The sequence below is a fragment of the Bidens hawaiensis genome, unplaced genomic scaffold, assembly GCF_021521415.1.
Source record: "Bidens hawaiensis isolate Kalapana, Puna unplaced genomic scaffold, B.hawaiensis_p1.1 tig00031748_1, whole genome shotgun sequence".
Taxonomy (NCBI): domain Eukaryota; kingdom Viridiplantae; phylum Streptophyta; class Magnoliopsida; order Asterales; family Asteraceae; genus Bidens; species Bidens hawaiensis.
The window spans coordinates 190,903-214,850 of NW_027495357.1; the positions used below are offsets into that span (position 1 = coordinate 190,903).

Below are 23,948 nucleotides of genomic sequence, written 5' to 3' on the forward strand. Positions count from 1 at the left end.
GGTGCAATGGTGGGGTTTGGACCATTTGTCATCTATCTTAGGTTGGTTTGAAAAGAGCTAAACAGAAACATCACAGTCTATTCAATATTATCATAATTTAAATGATATTCACACTCAACGATGGGTTCAAACTTTAAACCATTTTTAGGCTAAAAGCCCGGTCACAACCGGATATATGTAATTCGGCCCATATCAACATAACGTGTCTTTTAAATTCTGCGCATCATCCGGAAAATCTTTTATGTATAATTTATTTTGTGTAATAACGTGAAATTCCTTCATATTTCACTATTCAGAGCAAGTGATGGCAATAGCTGGCAAGAGGAGTAGTGGACACGATCGACATGGAGACATAAGAGTCAACATGGAGACATAAGAGTCACACGCCACTTAATGTACACAATCATGAAAAAAATCACTATATTTTCGGGCCTTTGAGAGGCCTAGGCCACGAAATGTCCCTAGCTAGGGATGTTTCATTATGCCATATTACGTGCGTAGGTTATTTGAAGCATATGAGTAAGTTCAAGGGTGTATACAGGGGGAGAGTTGAACGTCAATTTGTAGGCCGTTGCAAGTATTTAAAGGTTTTGAGTTGGTAATCCCAGTTAATAAGTTCATGAATTCGTTTATTTACTCTTTCACAACATATAAAAGGTCTGATTAAGAGAATGTTACAATATCAAGAACAAATTAAAAGATATGGTTATGTGACGTGATGTGTTGTGTTGTGTTACATGTTTTGATCAATCGTTAGCACCATTATAAGTCAAGTGCTGCTTGGAATGTAGTCATCTTGAAACTTTAGCTCACATGGTGAGACATTGTTGATGTGCATTTTGTTCAAGTAAAGTGAGTTTTCATACCTTAAGACAATACGATACTGATTTCATACTACATTTTGAAGGTACTTATCTCGATGTGTGTTCATAAAAAACATTTGGTGGTTGATGAAGTTGCATATCAAGTCCTCTGAGATAGTCTCATTCCACAACAATTGTTGTTTTCCTAAATAATAGATTCGTGAGGTCCTCGATGTTGGTCGTCTTTCTTCTGCAAGTATTTACACAATGTTTTTACATCAAAAGTGTCCTCCCAATCATTAGCAATGTCACTTGTGTACAGTGTGCCTTATGTCACGGGATTATCGTGTCTTTGTATGATCATACAATAGTTAAATTTAGACAAAGCACTAGCTCTAAAACTAGATGTGGAGTATGGCCCTATGATCTACAAGTTATTTATAGTTCATTGATTCTATAAACAAGGTATTTCACTGGAACTAATAGTCCCGCATCCACAACATTCGTTATCTAAGCTAATATTACACCACATTAATTGTTCTGACAATACGAGTAAAGGTACAAAAACACTTATATCTGCTTTTTTTCAAGGTTTGCAAACACCTTCATTGATCAAGCAGCGTTCAAGTTAAAAATTCTCGCACTATAAAAATTCTCGTATTATATATTTTCTAAAAACAAAAACGAAGATGGTAGAAATAATACGACTATGTATATAACGCTAAAAGTATTATTTAAGGACTTTCACACCACTCACCAACTCTTTGAAGCGAATCAAGCACCATAGATTGTCAAGGTAACATTATATTGTCATCATCAATACCAACTTACAGGTCTCACTTACCATATGAAGAGCACATGTGACCAACTACACCTACTAACCAGGTAACTTGACAAAGACCAAATCCACATCAATTGGATATAAGGTTAGGTTATGCAAGACAAAATGGACCAAATGCAGCGACACAAGATGTCCATATCAATTCCACCCATCATGCTCAGAAAGTCTAATAGCGAAGGTCACACCATACAACACTTCTAAAGAAAAACACTGGGTAGATTTTTCACTGTATGCAAGAAGTACCATAAATGCAAAATAACCACTTCCAGAGGGATTTGAAAAGAAAAACACTTCATTAAAAGGTCATAAGAAACTTTTCCAAGGTCTAACAAAATCCAACATTTGATCATAAAACTTAGAAATCACTAACAAAAATATAATATCCAAAAATGACACAAGAAAACGTTTGGTATCAAGATCCTTAGTCAAACAAACTGAATCCCATGTCCTGCAAAACAAATCAATAAAAAAAGTCAGATACTAGTAACAAAATCAATAATTTACATTATTAACTCAAATGAAAACCAAGATCAAGCTTACATCATCAGACTCTTCCTTCTCTTCTACCTTCTCCTCTTTCTTTGTCTCAGCAGCAGCGGCTGCAGGTGCAGCACCACCACCAGCTGCAGCAGCAACTGCAACACCACCGCCACCAGACGGAACTGAAGCCAACTTCTCCCTTCCACATGCAATCAATTCAGTGATATCCTTACCCTTAACTTGTGTCAAAAGCAATTCAATTTTGTCATCATCTGCATCAGCTCCAACTGCATAACAACAGAAACATCTACCATGAGTACAAAATCTCAACAGATTACAGCACCTAAAAAGATCATACATTTCATGTTATAACAATCACTCCAGTTATTAAGCACAAATTTATATAGCAAACAAAGAAACAAAATTTTAAAAATCACTCGGTTATGTGCAGACATAATCGTAAAACAAAAAAACCCTCTAGGCCCTACCGCACCGAATAGTTGCTGATTAATTTGGTCAAACCCGGTCAACATAGAATATTTTTAACTTAAAAATTGGTATATATTTGAATATTTCAAAAACCAGATATATATATATTCCAATCCAATAAACCACAATTAATCACCAGTCCCTACACCATCGCCCGACTAGCGCCTAGCAAATTCTACAACACTATGTGCAGACATACAAAACAAATAACCTCTTGATTATTATCTAATTCACATGTAAGTTTCCAGTTACCAAACTACTAACTAACATTAAACAAAACACACAACTTATAAATCTAAAGGATGCAAACTTTATCAGTCAACCATTATCTAATTATAGCAAACAATGTATCAAAAATCAAAACATCATTTTGAATAATAATAATAATAATAATAAAATGGATCTTGTAACTAAACTGTTCTATTACCTGAAGCAAGGATGTTCTTCAAATCCTCAGCAGAAGGACTTGTGTTTCCTCCCAAAAGAGCCAACAAGTATGCAGCAACAACCTTCATTATGCTACATCAAACAACACAAAACATAATAAACATAATAATTAATATCAAACCCACAAAATCGAACCTTGTGATTGCGAAATTGAGAGCTAAAATACAGATAGAAGATCAGAGAGAAGATGATGCCTGTAAAATGAGTTACCGCCGCTCTATGTTTTATCTGGTTAATATGGTTAGAGTTCTAAAACCGGCATGAAACCCTAACTTTATTTATAACAGTTTGGACCCATGCTCTACTGTTTGTGGGCTTAGTTTTTGGTGAGAATTGGGCTGGCCTATTATGTATGTGACCGGCCCATTCATCATAATTAGTCTGTTTTTTTAACTTATTTTGATAGAAACAAAGTTAATACTCCACTAATAAGCTTACCCACTAGAGGTGGGCAAATAAACCGGTTAACCGAACCGATCCGGAAATCAAACCGAAACCGAACCGGTTTGAAACCGGTTATGTAGAAACCGGTTTGGAACCGATTGAAACCGGAGGTTTGGAACCGGTTTGTAGTTTTCTCCACCAAAACCGGTTTCAAACCGGTTAACCGAACCGAAACTGACAAAAACCGGACAATAACCGGTCAAACCCCGAACCGAAACAGATTAAAAGCCGAACCGAAACCGATCGTAACATGGTAAGAAACCGGTTTCAACCCGAACCGAAACCGATCATAAACCGGTTTTGACTTTTGTTGACCAAACCGAACCGGTTTTAACCCGAACCAGTTTTGAGTTTTAAACCGGTTTGTGCACTTCTACTACCCACTGTTGTTGTATTTGCTAGTCGGGTGGTAAGATGAAGACTAGAGACTAATTGGTATAAGGTGAAATTAATTGGTGACTTATCGAGATTTTTACCACCATGAGCTTGTCATCACCACTTTGATTGGGTGGTCGTTGGACATGGAGGTTTCTAAAGGGTTTCTTTCATGGAGTGGTTAGGGGTTCAAGTAGTGGGAGGGGAAAATTTACCAACGGTGCTTTTCAATGACAAAAGTGTTATGTTATTCGAATTGAATTTGGAAAACTCGGAAACCGAATTCTTTTTTTGAATTTTTAAACGAATGTGTAGCTGATTTGAATTTAGATTATGAGTTCCTCGAGTTTATGATTTTTTTTCCTTATTTGAATAGTTATTTGAAATGTATCTAAAGTTTTATTTTTTATTTATGTGTGTAATTTAAAAAAAGTCCTAAAATCATTTTATCGAACTTTTTCAATCAGTTTTAAATTTTTTTCATATACAAAGTACAAATCTCAATAGTGTTACTCTTAAATTTGTATACAAAGAAGTATGCAAGCATTCCTAAGTTACTTTATACGTTTGCTGTAAGCTTGAACTTAGTCGAGTTTAAACAAACTCAAACCATATAAGCCATAAGATTAACCAATCACGAGTTTGAGCTTCATATACCGAGTTAGACTAGGCTCATCGAGCTTTTATTTACATAAACATGTTATATTTTTTTAATAAACTAAATGTATTTTGCTCCATATAAATTAACTACGTAATTATGACAAATATAACTAAAATTAGAAGTCATTGGTTTTTCCTTTAAATTTGAATGTTTAATATGAAAAAGCCAAGTTAAATTGATTACCAAAAGAAATGATTACCAGTAATAACTAATAAGATCAACAACTTGAATCATAGATATTTAAGCCCTTGCCAAATTATCAAATTGAACAAAAGCATAAAACAGAAATCAAGTAGAAAGAAACAATAGCATTTCATAAAAACACATGAAGAGTGAGTCTCACTTGCATCATTCCAGAATCCCAAAATTAACCCTTCCACAATAACAAGGGTAATAGCATCATAATAAAACATCAAACAAGTTCCCAAAATTTTCAAACTCTTAAAACTAAAGCTACATTCTTTCTTACTCCTCTGTTTTCTTCTTTTTCTTATCTTTCTTCTTCTTGCTTAGTTTTTCGGTTTCGGCCTCATCTTCATCATCAGCTTCTGCATGCTTTCTCTTCTTTTTCTTCTTCTTCTCAGCAGTCTCCTCTTCATTCTTCGGCTCTTCAACGGCTTCAGCCTGTTTCTTTTTCTTTTTGTCTTTCTTTTTACCAGCATCTGCTTGTTCTTCTTCATCATCAGCAACTTTCTTTTTCTTTTTCTTCTTATCTTTCTTTCCATCATCAGTTGGTACCATCTCCACATCTTTCTCAGCTTCTGCTTCTATCCGACCAAGAACCGAGTCTGCTGATGCATTGTAAGTCTGCAAAAACATTCCAACACCAATTTAGTACAATAAAAACAAATGTTTGTTGAAGTAATAATGAATTTAAAGAAAGCACCTTTGCAGGAGTGATCATTGCTCCATCTCCCTTCTTGAAATCTTTGTTGTAAGCTTCAATCTTCGGTTTGCCTTTAGTTGATCCAGCAGAACGACCAAGCTCCCGTCCTTCAAGATTTCTTAATCTTGCTTCAAGCTACATTTTTTATAAAAAAATCAACTTTTCACAAAAAGAATATTTTGACACTCTAATAATACAAAAAATAACAAGAATACCTTGAGGCGATTCTCCAAGCCCATGGAATTATCTTGATTATCTCCAAGAGCATCATAACGAATTGCCAATGCAGTTTTAGCAGCAAGTGAACGGGAAATCTTTCCCTTATGTTTTGGTGCAGCCTGACCGATTAAACTTGCATGATAAATAAGCCCGTATTTAGGGGTTGCGTGTTTTGTCTTCAAAGCCCTAAAAAGAGCCTTCTCAGCACCAAGAATCTGAACTGTACTCCGGGTTGTTTTGCAAGATTCAACAAACTACCACCATGAGCAATAAGACGAGCACCAACAAGCTCTCCAACAATTGCAGTGAGATTTGGGGCAATTGTATTCATCCTGCTTTTTAGATAATCATACAGCTGAGCTCTGTACTCTGAAAGCGACAATACTTGATCGCAAAGATCCTTAATATTCACTAAATCAAGATCACTGACTTCAGTTCCCATTGAAACAACAGCAGCCTCTTTTAGTTCCGCCTCAACCTCCTCAGGTAGTATCTATTTTAACAGTTAAAAACATATCTTAGCGAATATACAAAAAGTCAAAAATGAAGATTTAATTAAAGTATGTACATACCTCAGAAAAATCAAGTTTTGCAGCATTTGTGCGGTAACCCATGAGCTTAACTGCTTTAGCGTAAAGAATATTGTCTTGAACAATCTTAACAAGCTCGGGAAAATGCCAACCGTACCATTCACGAACCCTCATTGCATAAGTGTTAAGTTCTTTATCGAGATCATCCAACAAGCCGATAGCTTGAATAATCATAGTGTCCACCTGTACAATCACATTTGCAAAACAAACTTTTCAAAACCATATTCATAAACGTATGATATCATTAACAAACGAGAAAAAAGTTACCTTATCAGGGCTGAACTTAAGCTTGTATCTGGACAAACTATGAGACAAACCCAAGCTCATTGGTGCTAAATCTTGTGCACCTAAACCAGTTATGAGTTCTGTCAATTGACTTCTAACTCCCCTCATAAGTTCCATCACAGTCTGATTGTGAACACAGTCTATTTGCTGCATAATGGTGAGTCGAATTTAAAATCCAAATTCAACACAAAAATTACAAATATTCGAGCCATAACTCTTAAGTACAACTTACCAGTTTTTCCTTAATAGCATTTCCAAGTTTGGAGTCTCCAACAGCCAATGACTCACCATCACAATTAGCACGCAAAAACTTACGCAAGTCTTTGCTTGTTTTGCCTTCAATCAAGAGTGTGGCTGCTGATAGTGCTTCTGACGTGTTCTCAAACTTGGAGAAAGCTTTTAGCTTTACAAACTGTTGTTATAGAGTTGAGTTCATTAGTACATGTTTTGTTAAACAAGTCAGACAAGACAGTGTCAATAAACAAACAAGCATCTGTGAAAATGAAATAAGTGACCTAAAACCAAAAATCAAAGACTTCGCTAGGTATCTGCAAACTTTTTGTTCTTTTAGTTATAAATAATAAACCACATAAAAAGATTCGAATAATACTCCAAAAACATTGAGAATGAAATAAAAACAAAAACCTAACCGCAATTTTCGCTTAATCGATCATGGGTTTACCGAACAATCGGTTGATTCGATTATTTGCGACTATGCATATTGATCTAACGCCATAAAAGTATCACCACACACACACACAAATATATATATATATATAGTTACAAAAATAACTTGACCATTAAAAAAATCAAAAATTTATTTGAAAAAATAATGTCAATCAACGTTTTTATATGCATATACACACACACCTATATATATATATATAGTCATAAAACCTGTTATCTTTTTAGTTAAGTTCATAAGTACATGTTTTGTTAGCCAACTAAACAAGGATAAGAATAACAAAAAATCAAAACTAATGACCTCACAAAAAGTATCATCACACACACAAACATATATATATGTAATAAAAATTCATAGCTTTATTATCAAAAAAACAGGTTTAAACTCCACAAACACAACACTTCAAACCCTTAAAACAGATTTATAAATAAAAAAGTAATAATAATAATAATAACTAGAAATTAACAAACGAAATGAATAATTAAAGCGTTACAAAAATAAACCTGTCTAGCTGTGTCGGCGGTTGAGAACTCCTTCGACAAATCCTGTAAACACAAAACCCGTACAATCAGAAACACACACACATATATACAGAACGTATACAATCATATCATATACATATGAACAACTTACATCGACTTTAGAAAGCTTTCCTTCATCGAGTACTTTGAAGAGGGCAAAACCCGCTGGGGTTTCAAAGAGGACTAACATTGTTACTTACTTCTAATTGGTCCTGAAAATAACAGTTAATTAATGATATGTGATGATAATAATAATAAGAAGAAGAAGGTGGATGTTGTGTGCGGCGGAGGTGAAAGAGTAAACCTAGAAAGAGAGAGATTATTATTATACCTCCGAAGAGAAGAGTTGCTGCTGCTGCCGCAAAAGAGGAAGTTGGGTGATGAAGAATTAGAATTAGGGTCTAGGGTTTAAATAGATGGATGCAGTGGCTGTTTGGGTATAAATATGCCATTTTTGGTTTTATTATTATTATTATTATTGTTATTATTATTATTATTATTATTATTACACTATATATTAATTTGCAACTCTTGACTGCTTCTAATGTTGTACACTTGGCTTCTTATATTGTACAGCATCTCCTATTCCATCTCTAAAATATTTTTGTTTTGCGTGCATTCCTTATTGAACCGTGCATACCACTAGGGGTGTTAATTGGGTCAACCCGATCGGGTTTCGGGTTAATCGGGTCGGGTTAGTCGGGTTTTCCTTAAAAAATATATAACCCGCAACCCGACCCTATTAAGGTTCGGGTTAGTCGGGTTCGGGTTATTCGGGTTTCGGGTTAGTCAGGTTAACCATGTTACTTTATAATTTTAAGCTATTTTTTGTGTTTGTAACTTGTAAATTGCAAAATTTCTTATTCCACTCACTTTTTAATTTCTTTTACAAATAATTATATTATAATTGCATATAGACCTGTAAACGAACCAAACGGACATGAACAAATGCATGTCCGTGTTCGTTCATTTAACTTTTAACGAACACGAACACTTAATCAAACAAATATTTGTGTTCATGTTCGTTATTTAAACACCAAACATGTTCGTTTATTTAAAATCTAAACGAACAATTCACGAACATAAACGAAAATATTTAAACAAAGATAAACGAACATGAATGACATATATGTACATACATTAACGAACACAAACATACATAAATGAACGCATTTAAATAAACAAAAACAAACAAATATAAAACATATTAGGGTGATATAATTTCTAAATGCAAATAATGTTTAATAATTTTCTATTAATATGTAAACGAACACGAATGAACGCAAACAAACTTAAATGAACGATCATAAACGAACGTTCACGAACATAGATGAACGAGTGAAACATGTGTTCATGTTCGTTTGTTTAATTAAATGAGCACAACATAAATAAACTTTCCATCGAACGTTTCATGAACAATAAGAATAATTAACTTCTTTATAAAGCTTTCAATATTGCCTTAACAGTGCTTATTTCATCTTTTCATCATTGTATTTAAAGTTAAGTATCACCACTAATCGGGTTATTCGGGTTAACCCGAAACCCGAACTTTTTCCAAAAATGAACCCGGAACCCGACCATATTAACAATTCAGGTTTTTTGACCCTATTAACCTGACCTGAATTAGTTTATTCGAGTTCGGGTATTTTGGGCACCCCTACATACCACTCTGCGTATCAAGTCTCAAACAATTCCTCTAATTATGTTCAGCCAACATCATAATTTATGAGACAGAAATTAAATCCTCCTTTCTCTCTCCATATATCTCACCTCAACAATGAACCGATGGTGGTGAGGCATAGTTTGATGATGACGAAGGTAATGACGAGGAGGAAGCACCCTTACCTCTCACTGGTATGTCTTTTTTTCTTCTAGCCCTAATTTCTCTTAATTTTGCTTTGAGACCTAATGTTTATTTGAATTGTTTTATCAGGAGCTTGAAACGAAGCTCGGACATCTGTAACCGGAATCGAACGACGGCGTTTTGGTATATCGTTTGACGGCTTTCTGGTAATTTTCTTTTGATAATTTAATTTGTCAGTTTTTTTTATGAAACATTAATTTGTCAGTTGGTTGACTTTAGGGCTTATTTTTTATGTTTATGCGTTGTTTTACTTCAAATTCAGCGGCATGTTCCGGTGGCCGTTAAAACCCCAAATTGCAGAAACCCTAGAACTGATGTGATTGTTTTCTATCTGATCTTCTGAACTGATGTGGTTAGCTCTAAATATGGAATGTTTAATACATGATGCCTTATAAGTTACTGGTTGTGGTGTTTACTTTGGTATTGTATGAGGCTGATCATTGTGTTTTGTGCTTGCCTATATTGTTTCTTCCAGTCTTCTCTTTTCCATTTGTGGCCTTATGTGGCCGCCGCCGAAGCTATGACGGGTTCCTGAGCTTTGGCAGGCGTGTAGCTATTTTTGACCTTCCTTAGGGCGGACGGGATGGTGCGTGGTGGCCTCCCCGTCACGCGTGATGAGAAAAGCCACACCGCCGCCGGTCCTATGGTCACGCGAAAATGGGTATTTTGCGTGATGGCCATCACGCATGGTGGGGGTGATTTCCAAGAAGGAATGTAGCCGTTGGGTGGGGATCTAGCCGTTGGGGGGAGGGGGTTTAAATAAAAAAAACCAATATAAAACCAAAACAAAAACATAACCAAATCCAAATCAAAACCAAATCCAACTCAAAAACACTCTCAAACTTCCCCTTCATTCACAACAAAAAAATATGGAATTTCCGAAACACTCGATGCCCTTAGACACCGATAGCTCTTTGTCTTCGGACGATGACATTCTCGAATGGTTCCCGTTGCTATACAAAAAACTTGAAGGCCCGAGCCGTCCAAAGAAAAAGGTGGTGGAGCGTGATCGTATACATGCCCACGACGTGCTAATGAACGACTATTTTGTGGAGGAGCCGAAGTACAACGACGAGACGTTTAGGGAACGCTTTCGTTTGCCGAAATCTTTATTCTTAAAGATTGTAGCCGACGTAGAAGCAAACGAAGAATGGTTTCAAGAATCTTACGACGCGAGAGGCAAACGAAGTTTTACGCCGCTTCAAAAATGCACATCCGCTATTCGTCAACTAGCGACAGGTAACCCACCCAACCAATTCGATGAATACTTACAAATGTCTGAGAGAAATTCACGTGAATGTCTACAATTCTTTTGTAACGCGATTATAAAATTGTATGCCAAAGAGTTTCTACGAAAACCAACAAGACACGACATTACACGTCTTTACGCCGCACACGAGGCTAGATGGCATTTTATAGGGATGCTCGGTAGACTCGATTGTACACATATCGAATGGAGGAATTGTCCACGGGAGTTGCGAGGGGCGTATGTTAGGGGTGATATCAAACGACCGACCATCTCACTAGAAGCGGTTGCGTCAAATGATTTATGGATTTGGCATTCTTATTTTGGTGTTCCCGGCTCAAACATCGACATCACTGTTCTGTACACATCACCGTTGTTTCAGAGCGTAACAGATGGCACCGCACCTTTCTGTCCGTACTTTGTCAACGAGAGATATTACAGACGTGGCTACTATCTTGTCGACGGTATCTACCCGCAATGGTCTGTTTTTGTGAAAGCCTTTTCGTTTCCTGTCGAGACCAATGAAAAGGCGTTCAAGAAGTTGCAAAAATCGGCAAGAAAAGATGTCGAGAGAGCTTTCGGTGTTTTAAAGGGTAGATGGTGCATACTCAGTCGACCGGTTCGTGCAATGAAAAAACCCACGATCTATAGCTACGTGTATGCATGCATCATATTACACAATATGTTAATAAAAGATGGAAATGCAATTTCTCCAGATTGGGTACCGGATCCTCCGACTTATGTTACCGTTCCCGATGATGTCCAATTAGACTTGCGGGGTGAAGATATTCATCATCGGTTGAGATGGGATCTTGTTGCGCATATAGGTTCTTTAGGTTTGGAATTTCCGGATTCAGACGAGGAGTAGACGTTCGTTGTAACTTTTATTTTTTATATATAAATTTTAAGTTGAATTATGTTCTATTAAACTATTGTTTTTATTTTTAAGTTCTATTAAATATTGTTTTAATTTTAAAGTTACAAAAAAAAAAAAAAAAAAATTTCCATCACACACCATCACACCACACCACCACCCCTAGTAAAAAACCATCACATGTGATGGAATTTGGGTTGGTGATGTGGCACAATATAATTGGGTGGGGTGTGTGATGAGTGATCACACCACATCCACCACCCCTCCCCCCCTTATCTGTGTTTTTGTACTTTCCTTAAACGTCTTTGTTTGGAGGTACGTACACGTTTAGTTGATGGGCTATAGCAGATTGCTTTATGGCTGTGTTGATGCTCCGCTTTTAGGCATGCAACGGATGTTGCAGCCATTGTGCGGACCTGAGCCTCATGCAGACAGTGAACTTACATTATCTGTGTTTTCATGAACTTACATTATGTTGGCAACATATATTGCTAACAACGTGCAAAGCCTTGCATGTATTGTGATGCTAGATGCGGTGCCCCTGAGGTGTTCGATGAAATGCGCCTCTGTCCGTTTGGGTTTTAGAAATGATGTGATGGTTTTCTGAGCCTAGGCTCTAATTTACATAATTAAAATTGTCGATGAACATATTTAATTATTTTGTTTGATGGGATGCAGGTAGCAAGGAATACTTTTAAATGCAGATCTGGATGGGTTTTTCAGCTCAACCATTATCATTGCAAAGTTGGTTTTGGTATGTTATTTGGCCCATTGCTTGAATGATGATATTGAAAAGTATGCAATTTGTTTTAGGTGAAATTTATTAAAAACAGAGTCAACTGAAACTGGCTCATAAGCAAGAAAATAATCGAATTACCAAACTCATTAACTGAAAAAGGGATCTTAAATTTGTTAACTTACTCAAAGCGTGCATAATTTGACACTCCATTTTTCAATAAAAGTTTTTAGTTTTTTTTTACTGAAAGGGTATTTTTTGGTCACTTTTTTTCTCAAAATGACTTTCTTCTAATGCAAAATACTTTAGTGGTTATTCATTATGGAGAGTTTTTTAGATATGCTTTTTGTTATGAGAATTACTTTTTAATGGTATATATAGCTATTTCCATTTCTTTTATCAACATACAACCTAAACTATGTTGTTAAACGTTTAGTTCCTGCACTTCCAGTTGAGTACTTAAATACACTAGCTCATTTGAACCGAAAACGTAATAGGCTCAAGTGATTCACCAGTGGGCAATGGATAACTCACCCTGTATGACCTCATGTACTTGAAAAAAGATAATTTTTTTTTTGTGTTTGGGAACTAACAGAATATCCAAACAAGAAGTATAAGTCTAAACACATGCTTTTATATACTTTGACTTGGCCACTTGGGTCAAACGAACTAAATAGATATACTTCAAGGGTTATTTAGTCATTTAGATTTTTTTTAGTCAAAGGAAGCGAGTCATGCTCAGCCCGTTGTATACTTTGATTTGGGTCGACATATAAATTTACAAGTAGTTTAGTCATTTTACTCATTTTAGACCATTTGTTGCATGCTTATGTTAGCTGTTGCTCGGTTGGAGCTATTTTGCTGTTGGCAACACATTAGTCTACGTCATCTTGATGAAGCTGAGCATCTGACTTCGGCTGGAGCGAGATTTAAAGGTAAAACATGGCATATTTTATTACTACTTTTCTGTATGGGTTTTAACTTTATATTTTAAACTGATTACCTATATGTTGTTGTAGTTGTGACTTGTGAGGGCTGATGTTGCACAAGTGGTGGCAGGGAAGCTAGGGATTAGTTTAGATTATGATTCTCAAATCTTTTTACAATGCCTATTTACACATGACAGTATTTTATTTTTGGTAAATAGCATTCGACTATTCTTTTCTTTTGAAATTGTGTTGTGTTAGTCCTGTAACTAATGCTATGTAGATAACTACATATCTTTGTTGTCAACTATGATTGATATAATCGCCCTAATCTTTGTGTAAAATGTAAAGTTTTTAAAAATGAAACACGCCAAACTGCTTGAATGGGTCAGGCAACGATACCGCCTCAACGCGACGCTATTTACTAGACACAAACCCGCGCGTTATAAAACATAGTTATTATTGTTGTTGTTTTTTCTAATAAATGTGACTTTTTTTAACTATGGATAGCATGTATAAAATTGATTTTTTTATAATGTGATTTTCATACTCGGTGCAAACTAGATATACAATATTTATAGGTGCATTGATTGTATAGCGCGAACGTAAATACATAGAAGTTTTTAAAAGTTAAGCTCCCCATTTTTAAGGTCATGTGTAATGCTAGATTGCCCGTTTGTGGGCTTTATGAAGGGGTGGTATCACCTTTGTGGCGGGGCTTTACCGTCTCAAACACCAATAACGGCTTCAAATACTTACCGGGGCGTCAAGGGAAAAGTGGTGAGGCCAGCTGCTTCATATAGGCTTAACACTCTTAAGGGGTATTTTTCACCACATCATAATCACAATTTTTAGTAAAAAAAAACATATGTTGTAGATAATGTCTATTTAATCATTGCATTTCAAGATGCTTATGAGCTTTATTGTAAAACGTTCATGCCCTTATAACGCCTCATAGTCATGGGCGGATCTAGTTAATTGGTTGTGGGTTCACGGGAACCCATTGAGTTTCGGATTCTATATAGAATACGTATATAAAATATGATAGTGAACCCACATATAAATTGTGAGTGAACACGTAAGCAAAGTTGAACCATGGTCTAATGGTAAAAACCTTGCTTTATTACTGTGAGAACCCGGGTTCAATTATCGAAGCGATCCGAACAGTCGGAACGACCCGAACCGTAAGACCGACCCGAACAGTGAACCCATTGAAAAATATTCCTAGATCCGTCACTGCTCATAATGCCCCATAAGGGTTGGTGTAAGGGCTTTATCCACCCATTACACATTGTCTAAGGTTAACAATGTTTAACTTTCATGTTTTGACAAGGAGAATAAAGAATTAAGATACTTTAATGAGTTTTTCATTTTTTTACTAAAACTCACTTTTAACTCTACATGTGTGATGTTTATAAAGCGTGTAAATCATAAAAAGAAGAAAATATTGGAATCCACTTGTATTAGGGGTTTGCATGGCAGTGGTAGATCCAGAAAATTTTTTTACAGGGGTCGGGAATTTTTATGGTCGACACTAATACAACTGTCGGGTCGGGTCTAGTCGGGTCATAAATATAAAAAAAAGATTACGAAACAAAATATTAGATGACAAATATATTAAAGTTGTTCTCTACGAGTTTTTATTTTTTGAAATCTAACAATTACATCATCTACTTTAACATTGACAAGCAAGTCTTTCTCAATGTAACAAATACAACTGTCGCTTAAATTTTCATCACTCATTCGATTACGCAAATCAGACTTCACATACTTCATCGCCGAAAATGATCTTTCAACGGTTGCGGTTGCGACGGGTAATACGAGAGCTAACTTTAATAAACGATACACCAATGCAAAGGAATGGTGTTTCTTTGTTTGAACCATCAATTGAACAAGACTTGCTAACCATTCAAGTTTTTAAATCGTTTATCTCCTTTCAAATTATCGATGTATGTCGCGAGTTCAACCGAGAGTCTTCTTTTATCACTTTCATCAAAATCATACGGGTACAACTCGACTAATCGTAATATTTTTGGAATAGAAAATGCCCGAAAATTATCACAAGGAGTCAAACAACTCAACGAAACAACTAATTCGGATGGTACTTCGTTAAAACGGTCCTCCAAACTCTTGGATTTGCAAATCTAGAACCGCATTGAAGCAGTCATACTCATAATATTGGCGATTTTTCATGTTTGTTTTTTTTCTTGGCGTTAGTATGTTAATGTAGTCATCATCCATCGAAAGGACGAAGTGAGGCAACAAAGGCGGTCAAAAAAATAAATTTTAGAAGTTAGAATGGGATTTTGGGTTTTGGGCTAAAAATTGAGTAGGGCTTGAATTGGGTTTTGGGCTAAAAATTGAGTAGGGTTTGAAATGGGTTTTGGGCTTAAAAGTTGGATTGGATATTGGACTAATGGACTTGTTAATATTAAAGTCAAATTTAATTGGAAAAATTGTTTATATAACATTTATATAATTATATTTTTAAAATTGTCATTGTATTTTTTGTTAGGGTTAGTCTCAAAATCTCATGGGGGTCGTCTCAAAATTATAAAGGGTATGGCTTCAAAGTTTCACAGGGGTCGGTGCCAAAATTTTACAGGGGTCGGTCAGAAATTTTTCGGTATATTAACACTAAAAAAGAATTTCACAGGGGACGGGGGACACCCCGCACTTGCTAATAGCTACGCACCTGTGCATGGGTCGGTTTGGAGCGGTTTTGAGCCAAACCCATAACCATAACCAAAATGTTGGTTAATGGATAACCATAACCATAACCGATCCGTTATGGCGGTTACGGTTAATCGGTTTTGAAGGTTAAAGCGAGTCGGTTATGGGTCGGTTAACCGTAACCAAAGCAACATAACTGGGCCTAAAAGTTTGATACCAAATATTAGGAAAAATGACTTGACATAATTCAACAACATATATAATCCATAATATTAATATCAAAAGTTGAAAAAATGGCATTATATAATCTAACAATGAAATTTAAGTTAATTTCATAACAAAAGTTGAACCGAACACATCAAAATGGTATAATCCGACAATATGTTTGATGAAAATAAATCTCGAACATATTGTTGGTTAAATAAATGGGTCGGTTCGGTTATGGCGGGTTTGAAAGTATCTATAACCAAAACCGACCCGCATTTGGCGGTTTTCAAAACTTCATTAAAATCGACCCACCGGTTATGACGGTTATCAGTTAAAATCGGTTCGGTTATGACGGTTATGGTTCAGTTAACGGCTATAACCATTAAATTGCTCACCCCTAACTTGTATGGAGTTGTTGCTTTATTTATGATAGACTTATATGTCATCGTATTTTTCCTCAGTTTTATCATTTGTTTGTTAATTGATGGATTAAGTCTTTAAATCACAATTAACTTTTAACTTTTTATTTATTTTTACTACAATCTCGTTTTCGATATACTTACGTGTTTTTTTTATAATATCTACGCTCTGTTTTTGAGTTTTTTTAAAGTAGGGAAATGAAATGAAAACTAAGGATAGTTAAAAAATGAGTGTTCTTGAGTTTTTTTTAGGATGAAAAGGAAAGAAGTAGGAGGAGTTAGGAGGAATTAAATTGATGTTTCCAATAAGTTATCCTTCCAAAAATGGGATGATTAAGGACATTAAGTTATCCTTTCCTTTCCTTCAATTTTCTTCCAACTCAAGAACACACCTATTAAAAACAATTTCTTTCCCTTCCCTTCTCTTTCTTATCCTTCCCTCTCATTTCCTTTTCGGTTAAAAAACTGAAGAACAAGGTGCTAGTGTTTTATTAAAAAATATTACGAACTAGAATATGTAATGTTATGATTTTTTGAACATAACCGAACTTTTAAATTTACGTCATATTTTTTTTTTAAAAATTATACTATCAGTAATATATTTACACTATAATAAAACAATATTACTGTTAGAATAACACTTCGTTGTTAAAGAGTGATGTGTAGCAGGTAGCACCACATAGTGACCTAAGCCATCGGGCCTCAAGGTTGAGCATAGTCTATTGTCTAGGTTATAGTGGTCCGGCCGAAGGCATGTGTCAACTTAGATATCTAAATTGGGAAAAGTTGTATACCAAGTCTGATTACAATCTCAACCATGACAATTTGCAATATAGTGAAATGACATGCAATAAGTGGTTATTTTGTAGGACATAAGGATGATGTCATAAGTGGTTATTCTAAAGGGCATAAGGATGAGTCATAAACCCGGCCAATAAAACTGAAAGGTAAAAGTTTTAACTAAATTACACTTGACAAACTCTGACTTGGACATAACAATTATTCCACTAGTGTCGTGTAACACTATGAGAGGCACCATCAATACTTTCATCAAATGACTTAAGGGGGTGTTTGGTACAGAGAATGGAATTGTAGAGAAATGGAATAGAGAAATGGAATTGCAGAGAAAGGGAATTGGTCTGGAGAATGAGAATTGACTGTTCTGTTTGGTAGTACAGAGATTTCAGTAGAGAAATATAGCTGAGAATCATTTCTCTTGTTTGGTACATAGAAAATAAACAGAGAATTATATCAACTTTATCATTAGCACAAGTATTTTTTTCATAACAAATATTTATTAAAAAATAAAAAAACATATAAAAAGATGCATAAATTCCAACCAAAATATGCATTGATCAAACCAATTCACATACAAAACATAGTTTTTAAGCAAAAAACATCAACCATAGTTAAAACCAATTCACATACAAAACATACTTCAACCATACACAACTATCCCATTGAACCATCGGTATACAACTCGACCATCTCAATTTTCTCTTCTATTGTCAACGCAAGAAAAGAACGTCCTAGATCCACATCTTTACCAATCAAATGAGCTGCTTTGAACCGTTTTTTCGTAGTGATACCTGGTAAAGCTTTCAACTCATCACTAACCTTTTCATAGATTGCACGAGCCTCCATACCTTCTTTGCTAAGTTGTTCACCCACCATCTCCCCAAATCGAAGCAAAACTTCCTTGATATCTTTGCAAGACTCTCGATATATCTCATCTGCATCCGTGCTTCTAGTGACCTGGCGCATCATAGTCAACTCTTGAACCAATGTTGTCATACAACCATGCTTTTATTTTCCCATCAGTTGCAGTTGAGAATATAAACTGCACGGTTTCTTTAAAATGTGGACATACAGAATAAACAGGTGCTTCATGACCCTCAAATGTGTATTGTTTGAAACCCGTAACTGCATTCCAAACTTTTATTAATCTATCGTCACCGCAAGTCACAATGCAAAGTTGTTTGTTTGGATAAGAAAACGCGAGATCATTCACACTGCCAACATGAGCATCGATCTGTATATAATATGGAACATAATAAATGCATTAATATATACATAATGATGGCAACCGCCTAAAGAGCTAAAAATTAAAAGGTGAAGACAATATAAACCTCCAAGTGGTTTCTGACATCATCGCCGCCATGATACGAGTATATCTGCACAATGTGCTTTGAGTACGCAACACCTGTATCAACGTTCATTATTGTTAACTTTGAACTTTAATGACAAAAGATATAAAACTATTAAAAAGTTAATAATATACCAAAAAGGGTTCCATCAGGGCTCCAAGTTACACGATTGATTAATGCAGTATAGTCGCTGGTCAAAGCGGCCTACAATAAAGAGCCAATGCTCGACGTATAAACAAAATAATAAAAATTATAATTTAATAAAGAATAAACACATCACAGCAAACTGTGTTCATTTAGTTAAACGAACAAACATGAACAATTATGTTCTTTAGTTTACATTTGTTTAAGTTTGTTTGTTAACGTTGAAGTTCATTCGTTAATATTTCCATATATGTTCAGTCATGTTCATTCGTGAACCTTTCGTTATCCTGTTAACGTACAAACATAAACAAACACGAACATGTTTATTTTCTTAATGAGCGAAGACAAACAAGAAAACCACATTCGTTTAACTGTTCGTGTTCGATCGTTTGTTGTGTTAAAGTTAAGCGAACAAACACAAGCGTGCTCCCTTCGTGCTTGTTCGGTTCATTTACAAGGCTACCTGCAAAGGCGTTGAAAAGACGCTAAGATCCCAAACTTTAAAATTCTTATGAGCAAGTTTTTCTCTGCTACCAAGTTCCCATATCATGATATCCCTAGTATTTGTTCCAACTGCAATTAGTGAAAAAAGACAGACATTAATGACATAATACACAATTAATAAAAAGTAATTTAGAGTAAACGAGAGCCAACCAAGAAGCAGAATCTGCTGTACTGGATGAAAATCCATACTCTTAACCACGGAGCCTTGATTAAGTGTCATCACCACAGTTTTTGGTAAATCATCTGACGAGTATGAACTTTGACCATGGTGACTTTGACCACTGTAACCAATAGGCAAGATATTTACAGGCATATGATTAACCTGCTAACAACACACAAATGCCATCAGAACCTGGTAACATTTAATGTCAAGACTACTCAATTTTTTATAAAAGAAAATGACATACTTCATCAGAAATACCAAATGCCCTTGTTCTTTTTAATACATGTTCTGAGTCAGCTATTTGATAATCTACAGCAGTATTGTTCGTTGGCGGAGTCCTAGGGCGCTTTAGCATAGCTGTTATACCTTACATTAAGATAACATGTACCACTAATTCATTATATAGAAAAACAACCTTAAATCACATCAAATGTAAGCGAATAAAGTATGTACCCGAATTATTTGGTGAATTGAAACCAAGAGGACCAGCAGAAGCCGAGGGATGAGAAACAGTTGGTGGATTAGCCATCCAACCAGCAAACACGATAACAATCGACATCAGCAGCTGAGTTTGGATCGAGGTTTAGGTCTGGTCGAGCATAAGAAAGTCGAAAAAATGAAAATTTCATAACTAGGATCGTTGGAACAGCAGGGAGAGGCGTGAGAGAGTGAGGCTGAGAAATGAAACCCTAGAAATCCAATTCTCCGCTTTTTTTAGAGAAACAAAATCAGAGAAATGGAATGGTTTATTTCCATTTCTCACCTCTTTCTTTCATAAACAAACAAGAGAATTCTTTCCAATTCCATTTCTCACCCCTCAATTCCCTCTACCAAACACCCCCTAAAAGTAAATCAGGTAAAGAGCGTACACATATTCTCGAATCAACACATTATAATGAGTTCCTCGCTTTTCCCATTATCGATTAGCTTACTAGCTACTTGTTTACACTCTTTTTTTTAATGGCTTCCAACTTATTCCTATGAACTACTCCTAACACCGCCAAACTTGCACATTGCATGATTTGAACCACTCGTACTCAGGTTAGGGGAATACACCATTTATCAAGAAAGTAGGTAAATAGAAAAGCTTAAAAAATAATTAACCAGCATATTTATATATTCTTGTATGCATAGAACTGCAATCAAACCAACATATCCATAGTTCAAATCACAATATAGCAATATTGTCATGTATTGTATGTGCATATTGAATTCTTTACACAGTAATGTTGGCTATGAGATGACTCAAACTCATATCATCCTCCTTCAAACTAAATGCTTGGTGTCTGTCTTATGCACGCCTGTATTCATCTCCGCAGTCACCGATCACTCTCATCAGATCTTTTCCTTTACTTATAACGTCTTGAATGCTCTTTACATCATCTTCATCAAGTGTAAGTGAGAATACAGCACTTGTGTCTTTAATATGTTCCGATAACCCAAGCCTAACACCCACCATTGACCCTGCCACAGCCGGCTGCAATCCCACACACGTTTGCAATGTTTTCAGTAAACGCGTTATCCTTATTCCAATCAAGAAACAAATACGGGATTGGTGAGTTTACCTGATCTAGTATGTACCTCACAGCAACGGTTGGAATCTTGACTCCATGTTTTAACGCTACCTGATTTAGAGTTCTAAGCAGAGCTTGGAAGAGACTCCATCCTCCCCATGCATCTACCATCTGACATATGTGTATTACTGGTTAATAAGTTGCTTACAGTTATTTCTTAAGTTTCAATTTTGTTATTGTGATGAAGTGAAACACACCCTTTTGTATTTCTGAAGGGAAGGAGTGTTGAGTGGAGGTCCGGCGAAAGGGATAGACAAGTTTGTATCTAAGAACTTTTCAGATAATAGTCCACCCATTACTGTTCCGTAACTGCACCACAAACAGAACATTAATCCATGCTATAATATTAAGTATAACGATACCCTTAATGAAACAGAGACAATGATGAGAGGGAGAGAGACGTTATAAGTTTTACTCCGGTGAGTTGGCAGAGTTCTGCCATCCTTTGTTGAGGCCGCATGTCCACAAGTGAATGTTGAACCTGATGATAGTGACAAACACATAGTAAGACTGCTTAAAGTCGGATTTCCTAATAAGATATGAAACTGTATCAGGTTATATTATTACCTGATTGCTAACAACTGGAATCCCATTTTCCAATATAATCTGTAACCTCTCGGTGTCAAAGTTAGTCAAAGCTACTGTCTTAATCTTACCTGCAAACCAGAAGATGAAGTAATAAAATCTTATCGAGAAATTACTTAAAACAGAAAGAAAGTAATAAAGATCAAACCTTCTTCTTTCAAATCTGTAAGGTGTTTAAGGGCATCAAGATAGCCATTATTGGAGTAATCCCACCTGGTTCACGAGGCAAACAATGCCGTCTTTAACATGTCAAATATTACTTAGCAGTCACAAGAACTGCATGTAAATATTTGTAAGAAATGAGAGAATGCAATCAATACCAATGAAATTGAAGCATGTCCAACGAAGCAACATCCATTCTCTTTCGTGAAATATCAATGTTTTGCCTAACGTAACTGCTTGTCATTTTAATCGGCGGTGGGACCCACTTGGTAAGACTGTATTTCAGTACAAGTATACACATTTAGATAACAAATCGAGCATGTAATTTGTGTCTTCAGTGTGAGCAAACGTGTATAACTAACCCTTTGACTTTTTCTAAAAGCTCAGGTGGACGTTCTCTTCGGACACGATTAATGAATAGACCATAGAGATCTTCTGCAGGTCCATCTGCAAAATCAAAACAAATGACACGCTAAAATATGATAAACATTATTATAGAAAGTTGAATCCGATCAAATTAACACGAACTATAACTTGTTAACTACATGTATTGTTAGGAAATTACATATATCAGCCATATCAAAAGAAGTAATGCCAGCATCAGCATAACTAAGCATGGCATCAACCGCATTATCCCTATCAATCTTGCCCCATCCACCACTAGTCTGCCACATCCCGTTAATCACACGACTAATTTCTAACGAATCGTTTCCATTCTTAACAACACACACTTTCTTATCCTCTGTCAACACACAACGGACCGTTCCCGAAACACGAATTCTAGTTCTAATCCCTCTAATAGAACTTAGTTTAATTGGATTCAAGGTGAACCGAGCGAATGAGTGGCTTAACACCTCAGGCATTTCAACAACCAGGTGGTGTGCAAGAGAAAAAAAAAGTCACAGTGTTCCACACTAGCACATATTCAAACATATGGAACCTATTAGATAACTATTTGGCAGTTTATGGTTACAAGAATCATTGATCCAGATGCTGCCACGTGTCCACCCCCAAAACACTCAACATCCTCTGTAGGTTAACTAGTAACTACAGTAAACTTAATATTGAGTAAATTGAGAGTATATCAAATGAGTCCGTTTGGGATGCTTTTAAAATTATATATGTCGGTTCGGGTAAGATATTTTAACTAAAAAGTAGGGGTGCAAACGAGTCGAGCTGCTCGCGAACTACTTGAGACCGGCTCGTTAAAAAGCACGATAGAGCGGAGCTTAATTGAGCCTGAGCCTAAAAGTAAGCTCGTTTAATGAAGGAGCCCAAGCCCAAACTTCACTTATTGAGCTTGAGCCGGCTCACGAGCCTAAACGAGCTTCTCATTTATATAATTTTTTAGAATATATATTTAATATTTATTAATTAATATATATATTGTTATGAAAATATAAATAAAAATAACTAAATAATATATATTATTTTTTTACATAAAATTATAATAGAAAAAATATATAATAATAATTATAATTATATAAAAAATAATTGATAAATAGTAAACGACCCGAACCCAAGCTTGAAAATCTACTCACTAGCCGAGCTCGAGTTTTGTGTAAGTTAAAACGAGTCAAGCTCAGCTCAGCTGGTTTGCACAGTAAAAAGGTCAAAATGGTTCAGTTAAACTCATTCTGGCACGGACCCGTTCCGACCCGACCCAAAACAACCTTTTCTTTAATTTAACCCGTTTCGACACTAACTCGTTCTGACCCATGACCCGTTTTGATCCGACCCGTTTTCATAATAAATGAGATTGAATTGATGAAAATTACAGTGATCAGCCATGTCGAAGGTGGATAGACCGGCATCGGCGTAGTATAGCATGGCATCAACAGCGTCATCACGGTCGATTCTGCCCCAACCGCCACTCGTCTGCCACATTCCGTTAAGCACTCTGCATATCTCAAGCGAATCGTTACCGTTCTTAACGGTGGTTACTAACTGCTGCTGACGGTTTTCGGATGCGACTCCAACTGCTTCACACCGGACTTG

General features: G+C 35.8%; 4 protein-coding genes, 1 long non-coding RNA gene and 1 pseudogene across 6 annotated transcripts; 2 read left to right on the forward strand and 4 right to left on the reverse strand.

Annotated features, from left to right (window-relative positions):
• Nucleotides 1-1,916: 1,916 nt before the first annotated feature.
• Nucleotides 1,917-3,153, reverse strand: LOC143582449 (large ribosomal subunit protein P2B-like). Its single transcript, XM_077065006.1, has 3 exons — nucleotides 3,041-3,153; nucleotides 2,185-2,411; nucleotides 1,917-2,092 (listed from the first exon to the last, which is right to left on the reverse strand). The coding sequence occupies exons 1-3, from the start codon at nucleotides 3,126-3,128 to the stop codon at nucleotides 2,066-2,068; spliced, it is 342 nt and encodes a 113-aa protein (XP_076921121.1). The 5' UTR covers nucleotides 3,129-3,153; the 3' UTR covers nucleotides 1,917-2,065.
• A 1,765-nt stretch (nucleotides 3,154-4,918) lies between these two features.
• Nucleotides 4,919-8,144, reverse strand: LOC143582445 (putative nucleolar protein 5-2; annotated as a pseudogene). Its single transcript, XR_013143973.1, has 9 exons — nucleotides 8,058-8,144; nucleotides 7,839-7,938; nucleotides 7,709-7,750; nucleotides 6,753-6,932; nucleotides 6,503-6,667; nucleotides 6,218-6,418; nucleotides 5,642-6,138; nucleotides 5,427-5,561; nucleotides 4,919-5,347 (listed from the first exon to the last, which is right to left on the reverse strand). The product of XR_013143973.1 is annotated as a putative nucleolar protein 5-2 (transcript).
• Nucleotides 8,145-9,462: 1,318 nt separating this feature from the next.
• Nucleotides 9,463-10,145, forward strand: LOC143582450 (uncharacterized). Its single transcript, XR_013143974.1, has 3 exons — nucleotides 9,463-9,580; nucleotides 9,660-9,736; nucleotides 9,853-10,145. It is a non-coding gene; the product is annotated as an uncharacterized LOC143582450 (long non-coding RNA).
• A 209-nt stretch (nucleotides 10,146-10,354) lies between these two features.
• Nucleotides 10,355-13,485, forward strand: LOC143582454 (protein ANTAGONIST OF LIKE HETEROCHROMATIN PROTEIN 1-like). Its single transcript, XM_077065008.1, has 3 exons — nucleotides 10,355-11,663; nucleotides 13,283-13,381; nucleotides 13,466-13,485. The coding sequence occupies exons 1-3, from the start codon at nucleotides 10,460-10,462 to the stop codon at nucleotides 13,483-13,485; spliced, it is 1,323 nt and encodes a 440-aa protein (XP_076921123.1). The 5' UTR covers nucleotides 10,355-10,459.
• Nucleotides 13,486-18,418: 4,933 nt separating this feature from the next.
• LOC143582455 (topless-related protein 4-like) lies at nucleotides 18,419-19,779 on the reverse strand. Its single transcript, XM_077065010.1, has 5 exons — nucleotides 19,617-19,779; nucleotides 19,426-19,535; nucleotides 18,953-19,022; nucleotides 18,801-18,874; nucleotides 18,419-18,703 (listed from the first exon to the last, which is right to left on the reverse strand). Exons 1-5 carry the CDS (start codon nucleotides 19,777-19,779, stop codon nucleotides 18,419-18,421), a joined length of 702 nt encoding a protein of 233 aa, XP_076921125.1.
• A 700-nt stretch (nucleotides 19,780-20,479) lies between these two features.
• Nucleotides 20,480-23,942, reverse strand: LOC143582446 (putative oxidoreductase At1g06690, chloroplastic). The gene is made up of 9 exons (XM_077065004.1): nucleotides 23,729-23,942; nucleotides 22,313-22,397; nucleotides 22,109-22,225; nucleotides 21,937-22,001; nucleotides 21,771-21,859; nucleotides 21,605-21,684; nucleotides 21,401-21,512; nucleotides 21,195-21,314; nucleotides 20,480-21,106 (listed from the first exon to the last, which is right to left on the reverse strand). Exons 1-9 carry the CDS (start codon nucleotides 23,835-23,837, stop codon nucleotides 20,921-20,923), a joined length of 963 nt encoding a protein of 320 aa, XP_076921119.1. The 5' UTR covers nucleotides 23,838-23,942; the 3' UTR covers nucleotides 20,480-20,920.
• Nucleotides 23,943-23,948: the final 6 nt, after the last annotated feature.

Coding starts and splice junctions, on each gene's coding strand:
- LOC143582454 (XM_077065008.1), top strand. CDS start 10,460: ATGGAATTTCCGAAACACTCGATGCCCTTAGACACCGATAGCTCTTTG. Junction 11,664..13,282: donor GGATCTTGTTGCGCATATAG/GTTCTTTAGGTT, acceptor TGCTTATGTTAG/CTGTTGCTCGGTTGGAGCTA. Junction 13,382..13,465: donor GGCTGGAGCGAGATTTAAAG/GTAAAACATGGC, acceptor ATGTTGTTGTAG/TTGTGACTTGTGAGGGCTGA.
- LOC143582449 (XM_077065006.1), bottom strand. CDS start 3,128: ATGAAGGTTGTTGCTGCATACTTGTTGGCTCTTTTGGGAGGAAACACA. Junction 2,412..3,040: donor GAAGAACATCCTTGCTTCAG/GTAATAGAACAG, acceptor GTTGTTATGCAG/TTGGAGCTGATGCAGATGAT. Junction 2,093..2,184: donor AGAAGGAAGAGTCTGATGAT/GTAAGCTTGATC, acceptor TTTGTTTTGCAG/GACATGGGATTCAGTTTGTT.
- LOC143582446 (XM_077065004.1), bottom strand. CDS start 23,837: ATGTGGCAGACGAGTGGCGGTTGGGGCAGAATCGACCGTGATGACGCT. Junction 22,226..22,312: donor CTTTTAGAAAAAGTCAAAGG/GTTAGTTATACA, acceptor ACTGAAATACAG/TCTTACCAAGTGGGTCCCAC. Junction 21,513..21,604: donor ACCGGAGTAAAACTTATAAC/GTCTCTCTCCCT, acceptor TTTGTGGTGCAG/TTACGGAACAGTAATGGGTG.
- LOC143582455 (XM_077065010.1), bottom strand. CDS start 19,779: ATGCCTGTAAATATCTTGCCTATTGGTTACAGTGGTCAAAGTCACCAT. Junction 19,536..19,616: donor ACAGCAGATTCTGCTTCTTG/GTTGGCTCTCGT, acceptor CACTAATTGCAG/TTGGAACAAATACTAGGGAT. Junction 19,023..19,425: donor TCTTTTCAACGCCTTTGCAG/GTAGCCTTGTAA, acceptor TCTTTATTGTAG/GCCGCTTTGACCAGCGACTA.